The sequence below is a fragment of the Pteropus vampyrus genome, unplaced genomic scaffold (genome assembly GCF_000151845.1).
Source record: "Pteropus vampyrus isolate Shadow unplaced genomic scaffold, Pvam_2.0 Scaffold213, whole genome shotgun sequence".
Lineage (NCBI taxonomy): Eukaryota > Metazoa > Chordata > Mammalia > Chiroptera > Pteropodidae > Pteropus > Pteropus vampyrus.
Genome location: NW_011888994.1, coordinates 2,068,815 through 2,089,028, shown reverse-complemented (window position 1 = coordinate 2,089,028; position 20,214 = coordinate 2,068,815). Strand labels below are relative to the sequence as shown.

The 20,214-nt window shown below is 39.2% G+C and overlaps 1 protein-coding gene across 1 annotated transcript in view; it reads right to left on the bottom strand.

Annotated features, from left to right (window-relative positions):
- Positions 1 to 228: 228 nt before the first annotated feature.
- The window catches only part of MRPS27 (mitochondrial ribosomal protein S27), a 75,765-nt gene continuing 55,779 nt past the window's right edge, over positions 229 to 20,214 (bottom strand). Inside the window, 7 exon segments of the mRNA XM_023538133.1 lie at positions 229 to 1,477; positions 4,001 to 4,168; positions 6,122 to 6,264; positions 8,341 to 8,443; positions 12,384 to 12,499; positions 15,391 to 15,469; positions 19,038 to 19,152. Of these exon segments, the coding sequence (XP_023393901.1) occupies positions 1,238 to 1,477; positions 4,001 to 4,168; positions 6,122 to 6,264; positions 8,341 to 8,443; positions 12,384 to 12,499; positions 15,391 to 15,469; positions 19,038 to 19,152 (964 nt within the window). The 3' untranslated portion in view covers positions 229 to 1,237.

Sequence of the window (20,214 nt, the reverse complement as noted above, 5' to 3'; positions counted from 1 at the left end):
AAGCAGTGCAGATTCCTCATTCAAAAATGGAGTTCCTAGTATCTCCATCATAGGGTTTCTGGAGGTGCTGGCACACAGTACGTCCTCAAGAAATATTAGTTGTTATAAATGCCACAGTCTAATGAAGGGGGGAATGAAAATACGTTGCTCAAAATCACAGGAACAATAATGATGATGAGACTCCCTATGTCTCTCTCCCTTCCCCCAAAGATAAAGAAAATACCTGAATAATGCCAGAACATTTATTTCCACAGGTTCTTGATAAAAAAGCACAATCATGAAGTAAAGTACACCACTGTACTTAAAGGCAAAATTACATAGCAAACAAGAGCTGCCCCCAACCCCATTCACAGAGAAACTTCAGGAAGGAATTGTCCGCCTCTCAAGTGTTACATCCCATCTCTCACTTTCTCCAACTTCTCTGATGGAAATGTGTGTTCACAAGTTGTATGTGTGTGCGTGTGCCTGTGCATGCACAAGAGGCTCATTTACCTACTTGACGAAAGAGCTGAGACAATACTTTTTGGAAAAAAAAGTTACCGCAACATGATGGAGAAACTTTCAGTCAAGGAGGCTTTAGAACTAGGGCTAGCTTTGTCCTCAAAAGCCCTTACATTCCTAAAATACCACTATAGGTTCTCAAAATTTTAAAGCCAGCAGGTCTTCCTTTCGATCCTGTACTGAACTTCTCCCTATTCAGGTCTGGCACGGTGAGACACGAAGGAAGAAGAAAGTGGGGATGTGTGGGTACCCCACATCCAGCTCAGGCCGAGGGCTTATACTAGAGAGAAGAGGGACAAGGTCTCAGGATGTACAATCTGCCTCGGCTGGGAAGAGAAAGACCATTCAAAAACCTGTGCTCGAGACCTGATACTTCAACCATGGCCTCTCCCACCACCATCGCGAGGCATCAGGAAGTTTCAATATTCAAGATTGACCTCTGTCCCCCAGGAATTCCATAAGCCTCAAGAGCCCCATTTAAGGTATTCAGCTGGTGGCTTCAGTCTGACTATTAGCCACTTTCACAGTTCCACAGCCCTTGGAACTACGGCTAGGCAGTCTGGATAGGCAGTCACAGTGCCTTAATATGTAGAGCGTCATGGCTTTTATACCACAGGTGGCCTGCCTGCTTTAAGAAAAGGAGAAAACAGATGTAGGAAGCTGAGGCTGCCATCCCAGTTACGATGATTCTCACGACGGGGTCTACTGACGTCCTTATGGCGGGGCTGGTGCCCTGTCAGGCAGAAGCCTTTGCTGCTTTCCGAGCCTGATGCTCCCGCTTTGCTCTCTCCTTCTGCTCCTGTTCCCTCTGAATCAACTGTACCCGCTCCAGATGCCACCGCTGCAGCTTCTGCTCATAGGCAGCGATGTCCTCTGCTTCACAGGTGGGAAGTTGTTCTTTGATGAGCTGGGTGGTCAGAGTCAAAAGGCTTCCCGACTCAACCTTGCCCAGAGCCTGAAGTTTAGAATGTAAGGCCTGTTGAGAAGAAAGGAAAAAAGGGGGAGAAGGGGGAGAGTACAGGTGGGAGAAGAATACAAAAAGGAAAAGAGATTAAGTCACAACATCTCTGCACATTCTGCTTGCATTTTGTTGGAAACCTGTCATCCGGACCCTGTTAGCTTTTGTTCCTTTTTTTTTTTGCCCAACAATTTTTCTAAGATGCACTACATGTGATTTATCTGCCTTTACTCACAAACAGTAAACGGAACTCCATATGCTGTGATTCCTTCTGTAGTTTGTTTTAAACCACAAAGACGGCACAAGTATAACAAATCTACATTTCCACTTTGACCTGCACCAAACCAAGCAGCAAACTCCAAGAACAAAGAACTCTAAGATGCAAACGGAATGGCAGAGGCAGCTGATAGATTGGAGGAAGTCCATCCATATCTTTTCCTTCAGAATAACTGAGATAAATGTTTGCCTAACGTGTGTTCCTTTCAACAGATGGAAATCATTTCAAGGATTTCTTACTAATGGCATGCTAAACAGCTCCCATGAGTGCTTGCACTATTCTAAGCTTCCACCTGCTGTGCTCACTGAAGGTCAGCCTTGCATACTGACTGCTTACAGCTCCATCTGAAATGGCAGCTTGGTTTGTTCTGTATTGTATTTCTGGAGAAGTAAAGCACTAAAAACACTAATCTACTTAAGTGCTTCAAGATGTAGATCATCAGAGAGAGCCACTTATGGCCCCAGCTATAGCTTATACCACACATCCCCATGTTCCACAAACAAATGCAATTCACTGGCATAGCTGACAAGGCCTGTCCGATTGGGGAGGGGGTGAGGGAGGAAAGGGGTAAAAGGAGGTAGGAAGAAGGTAGGCAGGTCCATGGGCTTTAAGGAGCAGCCGGAGGTCTAATGTGATGGGCCCCAAACAAATTACCTGAGACTAATAAAAATCAGGCAGTGGAAAGAAAAGGAAATGTAAAATGAAAATTAATTCCATGTGATTTGAAGCCAAGGAGACAACTTGGGACATCAGAATAAGGACTCAACTCAGAAAACTTTTAAGGACTCAAGTCAGAAAACTTTTGTTCAAATCCAAAGTCTGTGGGCTGGTTTCTCTTAGTCTTGGTGTCGTGTAACATGGGACGAGCAGTATCTACCACCCAGAGTTATGGTGAGGATAAATGAAATGCAGTGGTGCCTGACACATAGGTTGCAGTCAATAAATATTTGTCTCGTCTTTTTTTTGTTTTTTTTTTTTTGATTTTCAAAAACCTGCATTTGTGGAAGAGGGCTGAGAATTTAATGCAGGCACAGATTTCTATTCCCTGAGATTAAATATATAAGAAATAAGAGAGAGGTAATTTTTAAGAGTAGTACGACAGACTTGGCCAATATGAATAGGTAAATGATAATCTATGGGGCTAAGTCAATTTTTTTGTGTTTTAGCCTTTCTAAGTCTGCAAGATTAGGCAAAGTTAAGAGGAAAGAACAGGTATGTAAATTCTTAACCTAGCTCTACTGCTAATTCTCTGTGTACCTTGGGAACATCAATTAACTTTTCACAGTTTTCAAATTATTAAAGAAGGAAGTTGACCGATGACCTTACAGAAATACTGAGAGAAACAGCTGCTAAAAGTACAATAGAATCCTCCTTAAATTAAAACATAGGGAAATAGGTTTCCCATAGCTGGTTCAATATAATTACTGAAAAGATTTAAATGTAATAATCTGGCAAAATTTACATCTCTCTGTTCCAAAGTGATATAATAGGTCAGCTGGCATAGATGAAAACATTTTCTGCTTCATAAGAAAAATTCTCCTTCAGGCAGCATGGTTTTTGTTTTGTTTTGTTTTATTTTTCCACAAAATAGATGAGGAACAAAGCAAGAAAGAGGTCAAGGGTTTAAACTTTGAACAAGGCTCTTCTTCCCTGACTGATCACGGAGCATTTTGGGATGTACAGTTGAAAGCTACCAAGGTAGCTTGCGTGGTCAGGGCTGCTCTGAAAAGCAGCAGTGGAAACTTGTTTACATCTTCTGTGTAGTACAAGAGAGCATTTCTCAGGGCCGTAGTGCACAACACAAAGCCGCCAGAGATGAGCAAAGGAAGATGCCTGAATCTTACCTCTATACCTAAATGTGGCTTTGCAATTTCTACCTGCGTTTCTGGATTATCAAGCATGTTTAGTGCAATACGAAGAAATGACCAGATTTCCACCCGGGGTTGGAGTCAGGTGATTGCTATGAGGAAGCAAGCTATTACCCATCCATCAGGCACATGACAGGGATGAGGGGGTAATGACATGCTGCCTTAGGGAACAACACTGTGACCCATTAGCTCAAGTACAAAAAGGAGCATAAAAATTCCATTTGTTTCTTTTAAGGCCACTTCCCGTGTGAAGCAATAAAAATGTAATTTTTGATGTCAGTTTTTAATGCCTCTGTGTGTGACATTGATGCATGAAAGGATTGCCTGTCCATCGCCATGGCATGAAAGAGAGGCATGTTTAGCAGCTGAGAGGGACTCAATTCTGCTGTTTCTCACCTTAAATCGTTCCAGGTATTGGGGAAGCTTGGACTGTTCAGTTTCCTCCACGTCCAACTGCTCCACCAGTTCTGACCGCTGGCTGTCTTCCCCTTCTTGGGGCTGTTCCTCTGGAGACCCATGGGCCGGAACAGTCAGAGTCTTCAGTGCTCTGTCTAGCACATCAAGCTGTGGAGCAGAAAGAGGGGCAGGGGACTAATCAGCCAGTGGCCCTGAGAGCACACAGTGAAGAGAAGCTGGAGAAGGGAAAGGAAGAAAAAACTGGGATCTAAAAAATGGTGAAAAGCGTTCTCTTACAAAATTATAGGACGTAAACATGGTTATATGGTTTTTACATTAAAAACACCCTGTCATAGGCACGGAAAACTTAGTACAAAACAAATGGTACAGATGAGCAAGCTCAGAATTATTTGTATATGAATCAGCACAATGGCATTTCATTTCACTTTTAATCAACTAGGTAGGAATATAAGAATTATGCTCAATGGATGGGAAAGAACCCACTCCCCTTCCATGTCTTTCTTCCTCAATCAGCTTGGAAGTGGGAGAAAGGGAAAGAAAAACCAGCGCAGACCACAATCAGCAAAGGGCCATAGCGAATGCACAGTGCAGCTGCTGAATCCAGGTGAGGGCCTCCTTCTGAGAAAGATTTTAGCTCACGGGTTATCTGTAAATTAGGGATTGGCGCAATCCACATAAACTGCTGGCAAAGGCCAGAAAGGCAGGCATACGTGAAATTCATTTTAACGAGGTGATGTCTATGACTAAGAAAGTAAGTAAATTATAAAAGAGAGAGTTTCTTTTTGTTTTGACCCCTCCCCCTCACCACTTCACTTTGGGGCACACTTCCCTTGGCCCACAGAGGGCCTAACCATCAGAAATAGGACAGAAACCATCTCAAGGCCAGCATTAACTCCTGCTTGGACATCGATTAATTCCATCCATGTCACATCAGAACAAAAATCCAAAAAACACTCCAAAGCCTTTTAATGCCACTAATACATTATACCCAAAGCTGACACATATCCCATTCTTGCTGACATCTGAATCACATTCCTATTAAGTCAAAACACAAGGAATGCAAATCTAGCTCAGATTGGAAAGAATATATCCTCGGCAAAGAATTTATGTATAATTTTGTGTTTTAAATCACTAGCACTGACTATAGCACTGTTAACTGAAAATATATTTAGAAATGTGTTTGCTTTGTTTGGTATAAACACCTGGCAAAAAACATAATGATTCACTAGACATTAGTATGAGGAGCCAGCACCAGACTTGTCCATCTCATGACTGAAATGAAAGCCAAGGGGTCCTAGTGATCAGGGTCAAGACAAAACAAATAAGCAGCTCAAAGTTAACTTTTGCACCCTGGTCATAAAACAACCAAAGTCCTTCTAGGTCACACTCTGACTACACAAGCTGCTTGGACAGAAGTGGACAATGTGGCTCCCTTTGGGCTCTAAGATGCTACGTTTCCTATAGCCTGAGCTAAGTCTAGGAACGTCACAGTGTCAAGAGTCCTAGATGACTAGGAGAGATGAGCTTTGGTGGCAGAACAGCTTCCTAGTCCAGGCAGAGTGACCTCCTTAGAACTCTGAAAGGAACATCTGATTTAGGTCGCCTCAGCACCATGCATTCACCACGGAGCGCTTTAATGGAAAGAAAGGAAGACTGTGCCATCTCTAGTCTCCAGGTTCATTTCTTGAGGGATTTTATGGGAGAAAAAATTGCCATGTAGTCTCCCATGACTACAAAGGTACAGAACGGCCAAAAATTTTAAACGAAATCTTAATCTCTCCTGAGCTGCCACAAAGATTTTATTGGGGAGGGGGCAGTGGAGTAGGCAGTATTTTATTGAACTCAATTTGAATTTCAGGGGAGGGGAGTAGTTTTCCTACTAGATGGTGAGGTATAAAATCAATATTAATCTTATTTTCTAGAGCTTTTTGTCAGGAACATTGAGACTGTGGATTTTCACTTTTCAACTGGATAAATACATGATTCTACAGAAATAAAGAAAGTAGGGGGAGGGGTAAGACAATGAAAACAAATTCAAAGCTTGACTTATGAGGACCAGGAGGTGGCTCAATCCCAGTGAGTAAGGGCCAAGGAACATACCGCTTCTTTACACAGCTTTCCATCTTCTGGGGAGGAGGCTACCTTCTCCATCACTTGAAGGGCTCTGTCAAGGTAGCCTGGTTGCCACAGCAGGGGCATGTTATGGTACACAGCGCGCAGTCCTTGCTGCAATTCCACCTTCCCTGTAGCCAAAAGAAATAATAAAGAAAGCTCAGCCAAGCCTTCCACCATGTCTGAGACTGAAGACTTGAAGGAACAAGTGAACATTCACCTGGCAGCTCTAGAGACAAAGAAAATTTCAAATCTGTACCAAGAGCCTCACCCTATCCAGCAACCTGGTGATATTTCAGATAGATGATGCAGAATGTGGTAAATTTCACTGTATATGTTTTTGAATATAAAATTTTATGAATCTGTATTTCTTCTTTTTCATTTGGGCTGATGGAGGTTATCATGGGAATGTCTGAATCACAGGGCTGAGGAAATTTAGAGAGGTTGATATTTGACTCTAAGTGGAGCTACTCTTATGAGTCAAGAAACTGAAATATATTTTTGTTTTAAGAACAAAATCTTCCTCGGAAAAAGAAATTCTGTAACTTCCCTACAGTGAAAATCTTGTCAATATCTGCAACATTCCCTGCCAGGAAACATTTGACATTTTTCGACTGTCCTTATGAAAAAAATTCTCATTTTGCTCTGTTCCTTTATTTGAACTTCATCAATACTTAAATAAAGTTTTCATCATCCCTTTGGATCTCAGGCCATGAATGCTTCTCTTGCTACCTCAAACCATCATCACTGGAGCTCAGGATATGAATACCAGATAACACAGTCTTCGGTAGAGAGAGAGGCTGGGTTGTCTCTGCACTTCTGTGGAACAGAAGCCCTCTCTGCACTAATGACCAAAGTCACCTTGAGCTGCTAGGTCTTAAGTCTACCTTCACTTATCTTTCCTGGAAAGGATTTGGGAAAGCTGTAGGAGGACATAAATAGACAAAGCTTATCAGGTGACAGCTAATTTTAGAGCTTTAAGATGCTTGGGGCTAGACTGCAGTCACATTCTGGGAAGCTGCTTCCATCTGGGTTGAGTGAAGCTGCACAGCGCATGACACAATGAGAGCAAAGAGCTTCTGATCTGATGGCTGCCAGTCCCAAAGCAATGGGCCTCCACTCAGAAACAACAATAGCAAAGTACATTGTCTTAGCCCTGACAACTTCATGAATAATTCCTGCAGTATAACAGTCTTAAATGCTAATCTGAAGGCAAAAACATGAAAATCAATAGGAAAAGTAGATGGCAAAAAAGAGGAAAATGATTTTTGTAAAAAAAGTGGTAAATTCTTTCTGATATCTGATAGCCGGTCTGATAAACTCTGAAATTCCTGAGTCAGTTTATGTCAGAATCAGCATCTGAGAATGCCACACTCCATCTTGTTGGTGAAGATCAACCTTAAAAGCAGCCAAACTGCTATAACTTTGATGAGTTTCAGAAAATGAAGGTAAGCAGAAGCAACATATAATCAAGAGAAGGTGCTTTCCCAAATGCCTATCACTTAAGAGAGAGGATGAAAGAGTAATGAAATAATATGCTTTTAATAAATTTCTGTAAAACAAGGCACCTTTAATGTTGAAAGTTATCTGCCCAGATTCTGCACAGCCCAGGTTCTGAGGCCATTCCTTGAGGCCTTCGTCCTCCTGACCTGTCAGATTTCAATGCAGTCAGGTCACTAAAGTAAAGCTGCCGTCTCTCTCTTGCCTGGCACAATCATAGTGTACCAATGAGTCACCCTCTGCTTTCCCAAAGTGCTACTAGTTGTGCTCTGAGTTTCTCTTCCCTCACCTGAAAACAATACCAAAGACAGGACTTCAACCCTAACTCTTAATTTCTTAATTCCTGAACTTTAGGTCTAAAGAGAAAGATCTTTGTTAATACTGAGGAAGACTTCTGGCTGGTTCTCCTAAAAGAGGGCCAGAACTTTCCTTTCTCTATCCCTTTCTCACACTGATTACCACTAAATATAATCCATGGCCACCAGCACCAGTTCTCACCTTGCCAACAGTGACAGGTTTTAGAACCCTCTTATTCTCTCATGTTGGAAATGTAAGGCTATCAAAGTCTATTTTTTTGAGCCTAAAAATGAAAACTGTATAGGAATTTCACTAGAAAATTTAAATCAAATGATAATTCTATGATGAAGTAGAAGAATGCATTGATTCTACCTATGAAGAATGGTATTTGGAAGGATCACTTAGCTTACCTAGAAGTGCACAGCCATACAACTGGGAACTCCACCCTACTGGGTTCTTTTGCTTTAGGCCCAGGAGTAACAAGGATGCACCAAAGTTCCTCTCCTCTTCCCACTGCAACAGAATATACCAGATCACAGTCTAGCCAAGCAATGAATACTGCATGCGAAAATGTAATTTTTAACGACATGGAAGAAAAGAACATATTATATAACACTAAGGTAAAAGATCAAAATAATGAAACTATAGGTACATTATAATCCCAATATTTTAAGTGAAAGGTACTTATGTTTAATGAAAAATACAGAAAAGAAATACGTAATATGTCAACAGATTTCTGGATAGTAAAATTAATTTTTGTTTTCTTCTTTGTACTTTTTATAACTTTCCAAATTTGGGGCAATGAATAAGAGCTCTTTTTACAACCAGAGAAGCAAAACAAAATAGAAATAAAGTACACTCTGGACAAATACTGTCTTGAGACAATCAATAAAGATTTAACATTCTATCAGTCCCATATTCATTCACATGGACATGACATGATGGAGCAAGCTTTAGAATTATAATAATTTGGCAATGATAGGACTTCTACTTCACAGAGTTATAATAAACACAACTATTACATTGCTTTTAGATAGATTTGTGCCCCTCAGAAATAAATTAGGCAATCAGAAACACTTAGTGATCATTTTAACCCGGGGTGCAAAATTACACTTCGATAAAACCAGAGCCTTTTGAGACACGAGAAAAAAGGGGCAAAAACACAAGCATTGTTAAGCCTGCTGCAGAACAGCAGCAGCAGCAGCAGTGACAAGGGCATCTCTGGGAAAGCAGGGCCCAGAGGAAGCCTTGGCAACTCCCCAGACACGAGAACTGTGATCTTCCTGGTGCCATATGAGTCCTCATGGGCCTGGGCCCTGGCTCTGACTCAGAAATACAGAACACAGGCTCAGGTTGCCCTGCACTGGTCTCTGCACTCAGGGGTCAGGGAGGCAGAGAATGGAGGAGAGAGCAGGCTGCAAATGCAGCCAGGTGGAAGTGAGGCTCCCCAGGTGTTAATGAGAGCCCAAACCTTTTTACTGGGAATGGCTTTTCTGCAATGAAAGTGTGATTTCCTAAGGTCTGAAAAAAGCAAAGACCTTGGGAGAAAACAAAACCTACCCAGGCACTTCTGCAGCACAGATAAGTAAAATTGTTGGTAATTAAGGACCAGGTCATTTCACTTTCAAAAGCCAGTCACTCTAAGGTTTGATTTTCCCCCACATAAATTGCATAAAAACGGGTCTAGTGAATAATAAATAAGGAGCCTTAAAAACATTTTTTATATTCTTTCGGGGAAAAAATGATTTATAGCAGGGGTCCCCAACCCCCAGGCTACGGACTGATACCAGTCAGTGGCCTGTGAGGAACTGGGCCGCACAGCAGGTGAGTTGCGGGCAAGCAAGTGAAGCTGCATCTGTACTGCATTTGCAGTTGCTCCCCAGCGCTAGCATCACGGCCTCAGCTCCACCTCAGATCATCAGGCTTTAGATTCTCATAGGAGCACTGGTCCCTGGTGCCAAAAAGGTTGTGACCGCTGTTACAGTATCAGAATGCAAGAGGCTAAAAGCCAAATAAGCAGTATTCTTGCTGTGCTAAGAATTGAGCAGGGTAGTAATGGTGATTAGATTGGTGATGATTCCAAAAGGACTTTTAAAAAGATGAATGAAAATAAAACGACAAAAATAATTTAGTGTCTTAGAGGTTTTTTTGAAGACTGTCTGAGAGTAATGCAAACATTGCTAAAGTGTTAGGTCTCTTCCAAGCTGTTAGCTTCTGTAGTGCGTACTACTACAGACTCAGTCAAGTGCTATCTCATCAATGAATGTCAAGGTTTTTCTATTTTATACTTCTAGTTCTTCCATCAATACAAAGCAGACCCTCACTTCCCTTCTTCCCCATACTCCACTCCCCTTCACAGTTAGACATCTCAAAACACTTGCCTACACTTGCTGTCTCCTTTCCGCATTTCCAACTCATTCTATAATCCACTTCTATTTTGTTTCCTAATCAATCATGGAAACAAAGGTTACAGTTTAGTACCTTCATGCCACCAAATTCAACGAAATTTTTAAAAGTCCTCATCTTACTCAGAAACATTCTATATTGTAGATCACTCTCTCCCCATGGTTTTAGTGGTCCACACATTCCTGATTTTCCTTTTTGTTCTGTGGCTCATTTGCAGACATTTATATACGGATGTATAAATTACATCTCCAATCTAGATTTTTCCATTAAGGTCCCAATTTCCCTTAGAAATCTCTTGACTGTCTCAAAGATACGTCAAAATGTAACACATTCACAGCCAAATTAATGATTTTCATCATAGAAACCAGTCTTTTTCTAGAGTTCCCTTTGCAAACACACGGCGACTCTTCTGTCCAGATACACAAACCAGAAACTGAGGAGATAAAATTTGACCCCTACATTCCTGCCTTCACATCTAGTTCCTCATCATGTTATTTACCTCCCAAATTTGTCTATCAGCTACTCTCAACTCCTCCACCACATTCTGCTCCCCAAGCTACCATTACCTTCTGCTCAGACAACCATAATCACCTCCTAGGTGCTCTGACAACAGCCATCCCCGCCATGCTTCAATCTCTTAGGCACATTACAGCCAGAGGCATCTTTTAAAACACAAATCTGATCATATTACCCCCGACTGTTTAAAACTTTTCAATGGCTTCTCAGTATTTTTAGGATGAAGACAATATGGCTTAGTGTGAGCGACATTATCTTCAACCCTGTCTCACCCCATGTCCTCCCTGCCATTCTCTCTATTGCAGCTACATTGATTATCTTCCTATCTTCTCCCAGCCCCTTTCAGCTCATCATGTCCTTTCTGCTATAGAGCTTTTGCATATATTATTTCTTCTTTTTGGCTTTCTTCCCCTCTTCAGCAAGTTATTTCCTATTCTATCTTCAAATATTAACCCAGGAAATATTTCCTTAGGGAAGCCTTTCCTAACCTATCTAAGTTTAAAATACAAATTAGAATTCTTCACCATATGGGGTTTTTATAGAAATCTTTGTAGTGCACATTGTAGCCATAATTTTATGTGTGTTTGTTTTGTTGTTTTTAAATGCCTATACTTCTTAGATTGTAAACAGGAAATACTTGCTCACCATTGTATAACTAGCACTAGCAATGTATGGAATGTCAAAGGTGCTCAATATATATTTAATCAACTAATGAATGTGGCATATGCTGTAGGCTATGACATTCAACTTAGAAAAGCAAAACACACCATAAATTCTTTAGAATGCAGGCTGGACTAGATGACCTTTTCGGTTCCTACCCAAAGTAGGACTTTTTTGATGTTATATATGGGTTAAGGACAGACTTTCTGGTTTTATGAGGTGGCTTCATGCTACCGACTGACATTTCTGTGCCCCGATCTTCTCATCTGCATAGAGTTGTGAGGATTAAAAGCATAAATAAGTTTAAAACACCAAGAACACAGCCTGGTACAATGTAATAGCTGTTTAAATATTAGTTTTGTTATCAATGTTGTTATCCTTTGGATAGCAATGAATAATGACTAAATACTTAACCTAAGGGATAAAACTAAAACTTGGTATTCAGGATTGACCCAGGGTAACCTCGGAGAAATACTGCTGTAAATTAAATAATGGGTATTTAATACCTGAGTCAGGGTCAGGTGGCTCATTGCTGCTTTTTGATATGCCATGTCCAGCTCTGAGTGTCAGTTACCCATTTCTGAACGTATGAGGCACATTCAGCCTAGCTCAGGTTTCAAAATGTGCATAAGGACTTCACTTGAGATTCTCTTGAGTGGACAAACATCCAGTTCCACTTTGTTAGAAACCAGTAACTACAATGTGCAGAATGAACACTCATTCCTGGTTGTATACAGCCACAGGGCTGCACATTAGATGGCTTTTTCTAGATTCTGCGAGCCAGGGTTTCGTCTGGCCACCTCCTCCATACTGAGCAGCCACTACTTGCTTTTCCTAAGACTCTCGGTACTGTTTAAGGTAGATCACTTACACTGAAGTCTGTCTTCTTTGCCAGGCAATGGTATAAAACATAGAGGGAGAGAAGTTGGGTGGAAGTTACTTCAAAGTCTTCTTGCTTCATGACCTCAAAAACCACAGACAAAGCATCTGGCAAGATCAAAGTAAGAACAAGGGGAAATTAGCTGCAGGTAACATCACCAAATCTGCATTTAACTATAAACACTCTTAAAAACGAGGATCTAATAGAAAAATAAGCAGAATTAAGAAGTAAAAAACAGAGAATTAAGAAGTAAAGAACTAGGATCAGTTCTTAGTTCTTCCACAAACTAGCTGTTTCCCAAACCTTGAGCTTCTATTATACATATCAGTATGTATTAAATCAGGTTCCATTGCACCATTGTCCTCAAGGACATTGAATAAACCACTTAATTTATCCTAGTGTCATCTTCACAATGATAAAATATCATTTGTCTTAACTATTCCAAAAGATTGGTGGACAGTCCAACAAGATAATACATACGAAAATGCCTCATAAATTGAGAAGCAAATTTAAAGCTTCATGCCCATCAGCTAGAAGAGATGAAGGCATACAGAAAGGAAGCAAATGTATTTTCCAGGTCATCCTGACAAGCAGAGCAGGGGTTGGGCTTACTGCCCCATTTTGTGTTCTGGTACCTTCTCCCTCTTAGGGTAAAAAAAGACAAATGCTAGAGGCAATCCTAAATCCCAGGTATTACTTCAAAGACAGAAAACTGATGACTATAAAAAGGACAATCAAGCTCAGTTTAAAAGACTTGAACGAAGGGAAGGGAAAATGCATATTCATAAATTACAGCCCCTGAGTGTAATATACAACACATTTGTTTCCACATGAACGCAGGTCATAGTAGATCAGACCCTGAGCAATGTTTATTTTCACTTGGTATTCCACAACATAGATGGAAGCCATGAAAATCAAGTTCAAACAATTTCCTTCTCTTAATGTTTGTTGTTAAATTAGAGAATGTTAATATTAGTTTAAAATGCAGTGCCTGCACATAATAGGCACAACAAATATTTCTAACTAACTGATTGAGTTATTCTGTTAACCAATTTTTGCATACACTCATAATTACAAGAGTTAGCACTGATTTGCAGCTGTTCCCAGCCAGCTGGTTTTGTACATGTTGTCATGGTTCTGAAATAGGCCACAGGCAAGAATTTCTATATTCTTTTCACAAATGGGGAAAGTGAGATGGACAGGCAGACCAGTAAGTCATCTAGTCAATCAGGAGCAAAATAAGGATCTGGAACAGATTTAAAAAAAACAAACAAACCGATATTTTAAAAGAACACAATTAAATCTAAAAATCTAGTTTTAAAAAAACTAGATTTAGTTTTAACAATTGTTTAGTTTTAATAATTGTTTAGTTTTAACTTAGTTTTAACAATTATTCACACATGAACGCAGGTCATAGTTTATGAAAAATAAATTCTTTATGAAAAATAAATCAAACCGATTTTATCTTTTATTTATATTCTACATTTCAGTCAGCTTGGGAAGTAAAATTAGATTGGAGTGGATAATTAATTTACTTTTCTTTCATAATCATTTACATACTTTGATATTTCCTATCCTAATAATACGTATATTATTTTCTGTTTTTGCCATAAATGTCTTTATCAAAATTTTATTTTTAAAAATCCTCAATATTATTTATTCTGTATTTAGCAACAACAACAACAAAAAACCTCCCTCAATCCTCCCAACATACCTTTTAAAGAAAGTGAAGGGAGAAAACCACTCCTACATAATTTTCCAACGATACGGTAATATAGATTCTTAAATCTGATGTTCAGAGACTAGATTATGAAAATTAGATTATGTAAAAGCTAATTATTTTTTAGTTGAATTCAGGAAATGCATGCTTAAAACTGAGCAAGAAATGGACAACAAGGGATAATTAACATTTCAAAAAATAATATGCAGTGAATACCCTCTGGTAGTGGGCAACTGCGAGTCTCATGAGAGAGAAGACAGAGCAGAGATCCAGAGGAGAGAAGGAGAGAGGAGCCCACACTAAGGGCACAAATGCCCAATCCCGAGCCTAATCACTGAGTACTGATACGACGGAAAAGGCCAAGGGTGCTGGTGTTCAGGGATAAGGGGATGGAACCAAAGACAGGATTGCAGATGACATAAATGCAGAAGTGACCACAAACCCACATCCGTGTTCCTGAGGTAGTAACTACATTAACACAGGAATGGCTCCCTCACTGCTCCTCAGTACTAGGCCTGGATGAAACGGAGGAAAGGGAAAGCCAGCGTGTGTCTACACTACGGCAAGGCCTCCTCTCTCCTTCACTGTCTGCATAGCTATAAGAACAAGCACGCTGTACTAGAATTCCCCATCCACTGGAGACTGGCAGGGTCCCACCTGACTGCTCTGCAGTCTGCTGCAATACCCATCTTTTCTTGGCCTCCCTTACTGCAGCTGAAGAGTCACTTTAAATTAATTTCACAGGATCAGAGAATTTGGGGGTAAAGAGATCTCAGAGATCACCGATCCATTTATGTTACAGATGAGGAAACAAAAGCTTAGGGAGGGGAAATGACTTTCCTTCATAACGAATGCACCGTTTTTTCCATGAAAAGTCAATTGATTTTATAGTTTTATATTTTACATAATATAACAACCATAATTTAAATAAAACAAAGTTGACAAATGGAGAGAAAAAAAAAGGCAAACTAATAACAGCATTACTATAATCTTAAGTAGCCATGGAAGTTCAGGCAGGGTTTATTCCTTAATTAAATTCATCGTTCTTTGCTTAAAGAGATATGAACAAAGAAACTTGAGAAACTCAGAGTAAAAGAAATCTGGATATGATTTTCCTATCTGGCTAAGTGGCATGGTATAAACCAACTACGAATCTATTCCTGACTGAAAGAGTGATGTAAAGAGATATCATTACAAAATAAAAAAGAAAAGTGACTACATCTACTTCCTTTGGGAGCTGAAGCCTCAGTATAAACGAACCTGGGTTTGGTTTCTTACCTTTGTAATTTTCCTTCTTTATGAAATAATCCATCAGTAAATTGAATGTAAAGTTATCTGGAAAAATTCCATATTGAACCTATAATGAAAGTGAAAATAAAAGGAAAATAAGAAAAAATATCCATTTTAACTCAACTTATTACATATGCCTATGTATTATTCAGGACAAAACTTGCCACCATTAGCTTTAAAATATTTGACTATCGTTTTACAGCATCTGTGACAGTGAAATAGAAGCTATGACTGATGAGGTTTGGTAATCAGGGTGAGAAAGTTGTGAGGGGGTGTCTGATGTAAGACCACTGATATGTGAAAAATAAAAATTATAACACCTCATCACAGTTTAAAAAACAAAAACAAAAACAAAAACCAAACAAACCACACCAAACCAAAACCCCCCACATATCCACTGGTTCAGAGGTTCTTTTTATAAGGTATAAATATCAATGCAAAAAATGGATTTCTATGGGAAAGAACACATTATCACATGATGTAGCATTTTCTAGTCCTTAAGACTATTTTTGCCCCCAACTTTACTAAAATATAACTGGCATATAATGCTGTGTAAGTTTAAGGTGTACGTCATGATGAGTTAATATACATTAGATTGAGAAATGATTACTACAGTAAGGTTAGTTAACATACCTATCACCGCACATAATTACCATTTTGCTGTGGTGGTGGTGGTGATAAGAACATTTAAGACCTATTTTCTCAGCAACTCTCAAGAATACAATACAATATTGTTAACTACTGTCACCAAACTGTACATTAGATCCTCAGAACTTATCCATCTTATAACTGGAAGTCTGTATCCTTTGATTAACATTTCCCCATTTCTCTCAACCCCTGGCATCCACCATTCTACACTGTTTCTATGAGTTTGGCTTTTTTAGATTCCACATATAAGTGAGATCGTAGGGTATTTGTTTTTCTGACTGACTTATTTCCCTTATCATAATGCCCTAAGTTTCATCCAAGTTGTCACAAATGGCAGGATCTCCTTTTTTATAGTCGAATGGTATTCCATTGTATATACTTATTACCACATTTTCTTTTTCCGTTCATTCAACAATAGACAAGTTGTTTCCATTTCTTAGCTATTGTGAATAATGCCGCAATGAACATGGGGTGCAGATATCTCTCTGATATAGTGATTTCATTTTCTTAGGATATGTACCGAGAAGTGGGATTGCTGGATCATGACAGTTCTATTTTTAATTTCTTGAGGAATCCTCATACTGTTTCCCATAGTAACTGCACTAATTTACATTCCCACCAATAGAAGACAAGTATTTCCTTTTTTACCACATCCTTGACATCACTCTTTATCTCTTGTTCCTTAGACTGGTTTTTAAAGACCCAAGAAATATGTCAACAAAATATTACTAATCAAGCTCCTAGAATGTTCTGTTCAAAACAGCTGAATAGTTGAGAATCCTGCTTTCTCGAGATGTGGATCCCTTAGCATCTGCCTCAGAATGTTCTAGGAGTGTTTTTAACAATGTAGAGTCTTAAGCCTCAGACTTATAGAATCAGAATCTCTGAGAATGGGGCACAAAAACTTGAAGTTTTAGTGGACATCCTATGTGGCTTTCAAGCACAGTTAAGTTTGACTACTAATGATCTAAATTGTGGTTATATATATATTTTTTTGTTTTAAATTCTTACTTCAGTGGGATTCGCTCCTATCCCCCACATTGCCCCATTCTTCCCCCACTAAGCACTAGAAACACCTGAGGAATTTTTTCAAACTATACCCATCCCGTTGGGAGATTCTGATGTGCCTAACCATCCATGTGAATCACTGCTGAGTTGAGTCACTGTTACTCTATGGGATGGCTCAGGTATGCTGAAATGGAAACAAATGTTTAGAAGCTATTGTTTGAAAGGCTGGAGCTCATGGGCAGAGTCTATATTTCTCAAAACAGTCATTTAAATCAGCATTAGTCCCTAGAGGCATGGTAAAAACAAAATATTTTAGAATGATAAATCATTAAAGCTGGTAGGAGCTTTAGAAATCAACTGGTCAGTGATTTTCAACCCCAGCTGCAAATTAGAATGAACTTGGGAGCTTTAAAAAGATACCAATGAGAGATGAATAGGCAGAGCACAGAAAATTTTAAACACAGTAAAACTACACTATATGATACTATATAATAGTACATATATGTCATTATGCATTTGTCCAAACCCATAGACTATACAACACCAAGAATGAACCTTACTGTAAAGAATGGATTTTGGGTGATTATGTTGGTCATTGTTGGTTCTTCAATTGCAACAAATGTACCGTTCTGCAGTGGATCTTGATAATGGGGGAGGCTGTGCATAGGTGGGGACAGGGAGCATATGGGAAATCTCTGTACTTTCTCAATTTTGCTGTGATCCTAAAACTGCTCTAGAAAATAAAGTCTACTTAAAAAAAAAATACCAATGCCTGGGATCCAAGAAGATCCATTAAACTAGAGTCTTAGGGGTAGAGAAAGCATCTATAAATTTTAAAAGCTTCTTGTGTGATTCTGCTGGGAAGCCAGGATTGGGAATCACTGACTTAGTACAACTCACTTGATTTAGAGTTGAAAAAACTAAGACCTAGAAGGATGAATTATTTGCTTTAAGTTGCAGGCAGTTGGTGGAATTTAAGAGATTATAGGCCGGGTCTTTTGACTTCTTGTCCAGTGTTCTTTCTACTAAAAGACTAGGAGCAGCAGAAAATGAGACAGACTATTCTGCCTTTCTAGACTCTCCTTGCTTTGTTTTCAAAGAATCTTCTTTTTTGAGTGTAATCTGTGTCATTAAACTCTGAACTGATGAGAGCAGGATTTACTCTATTCCTTCCCCTGGGGCCTCATATTAGATTTATCTGTGAACTTGCTTATCTGCTTTATTAAATATAAGTTTCCTGACAGGAGATTGCTCATTTTTATAGATAATGCCATACACAATGCAATGTCTCTCACACACAAACTGTCTGCAATGTATATTAAGTTAAACTGGGCCCAAGTTATGGGAGCAAAAAGTCCCCAAAATGAAATTATTTCCTTTTGAGTTTTATCATATGAGATCCATTGACACTACAGAAATAATGCATTTTCATAAATATATTGTTAAAGTCTTTTTATGGGTCAAAATAGTGTTGTAGCTTGAGACTCATAATAATAACATTCTAAACTTTTGCTTATTTTGTACTTTATTGCTCGAGGGGAGGAGTCAGGGAATTCAGAAGACATGTTTTGAGTAACCTAAGAATACCGTCTTTGTAAGATAGCCTGCATACTATGAAGAGCACATTCCAGCAAAATGGTCTTGTCTTTTTCCCTAAAATTCACCAAAGGAAATCAGACAAACAATCCAAGGCTTACAGATCAAGAATGAAAGGACCACCAGTGCAGAGTTCTTGTGATTAGACTACCTTTGCTTTTACCTGACTAAGTCACTATGCTTGGAAAAGCAGCAGCTCCAGGAAGTTTTACTTTTTAACGTGTTGATTAATTTATATCCAGCTCCATTCTAAAAAGGATATCTGAGGGTAAATAATTTTTAGAAGTTATTTCTTGTACTATATTTGCTGTACTGTAATAGGTTCAAACCCCATATCATCTAAAATCAGAAGAACAAGCTGCAAATGCCAGGAAAGCACTCACCTTATTTACAAGGGTATATAAGGCTTTGTCTTGTGCACCATATTTTAGACACTGCCTAATCCAGGTGTGGATAGTCCAGTCTCTCAGGTACCAGCAGTTGGGGCTGTGTCGGAATCTAAATAAAGCATAGGAAGAGAGAAAACTGATGTCAACTCTTAAATATCAATACCAAAATATATCTTTCATTGGCAGGTCCTTTTCTTTGATATTTACAGATGTGCATTTGATGTGACCAAAGTTATAAAAGTCAACAGTCGAAAACTTGAGGATAAAACTCATTAACTATAAAAGTCTGAAATGGGAAAGAGAAGGCAAAATAATAACGAACAAAACTATTGTAAAATTTTTATTCCTTATTTAATATCCCCTAATCCAATATCTTTTTTAAAAATATGAGATTTGTGAAAAATGATTTGTGAAAAATACTAACCATGTGTTATGTGAATACATGTTTCATTAGAAGAAAGATGTGAAGCTGAAGCTGACACCTTAGAATTTTAAAATAAATCAGAGGTAGCAAAAAAGACAAATAGAATGCATAGCAACTCTAGAGGGAAATCAACTTTGGGTTACACATATTTCTTGTGGCACTTAGGAGAGATTGGTACACTCTTCACTGAACCAACGGAAAATACAAAGAAGAAAAAAATAAACATTGAGCAGAATTTAGCATTAAGGTCCTCCAGGGCTTCAGGATCCACAATCCCACAGCTGCCTTCATAGCTCCATTCTAGCTCTTCGGTCTGTCTCCTCTTGCTTGCTACTGGTCCCCACATGGTTTTACAAGACCTAAGCAGTCTAAGCTGAGGCGTATATGGTGACAGAATTCCCACAAAGAAATGGAAGTTGGAAAGGGATTCTGAATGTGACTCTTGCCTTGAGTTCACACACATTGGTAACACTTCTCCTTGCTTTTGGGAGTCCATGCCACAAGACTGAGTGACAGCAGAGACAGGGACCAGAGACAGGGCCGTCAAGAAGTTCTATAAAGGGCTTTGCAGTCCTTTTAATTTTTGTTCATCTGTTTCAACTGGGACGGACCCTCAAACATCATGTCATGTCAACTGAAGTCCTCACTTTTTCTTTAACCATTCGGGAAGCAGATCAATGCAATCTCTAGGCCCCACAAAAAATCAAACTGTTTTTTAAAAACAAAAGGCAAGACAAAAAGTTGGAG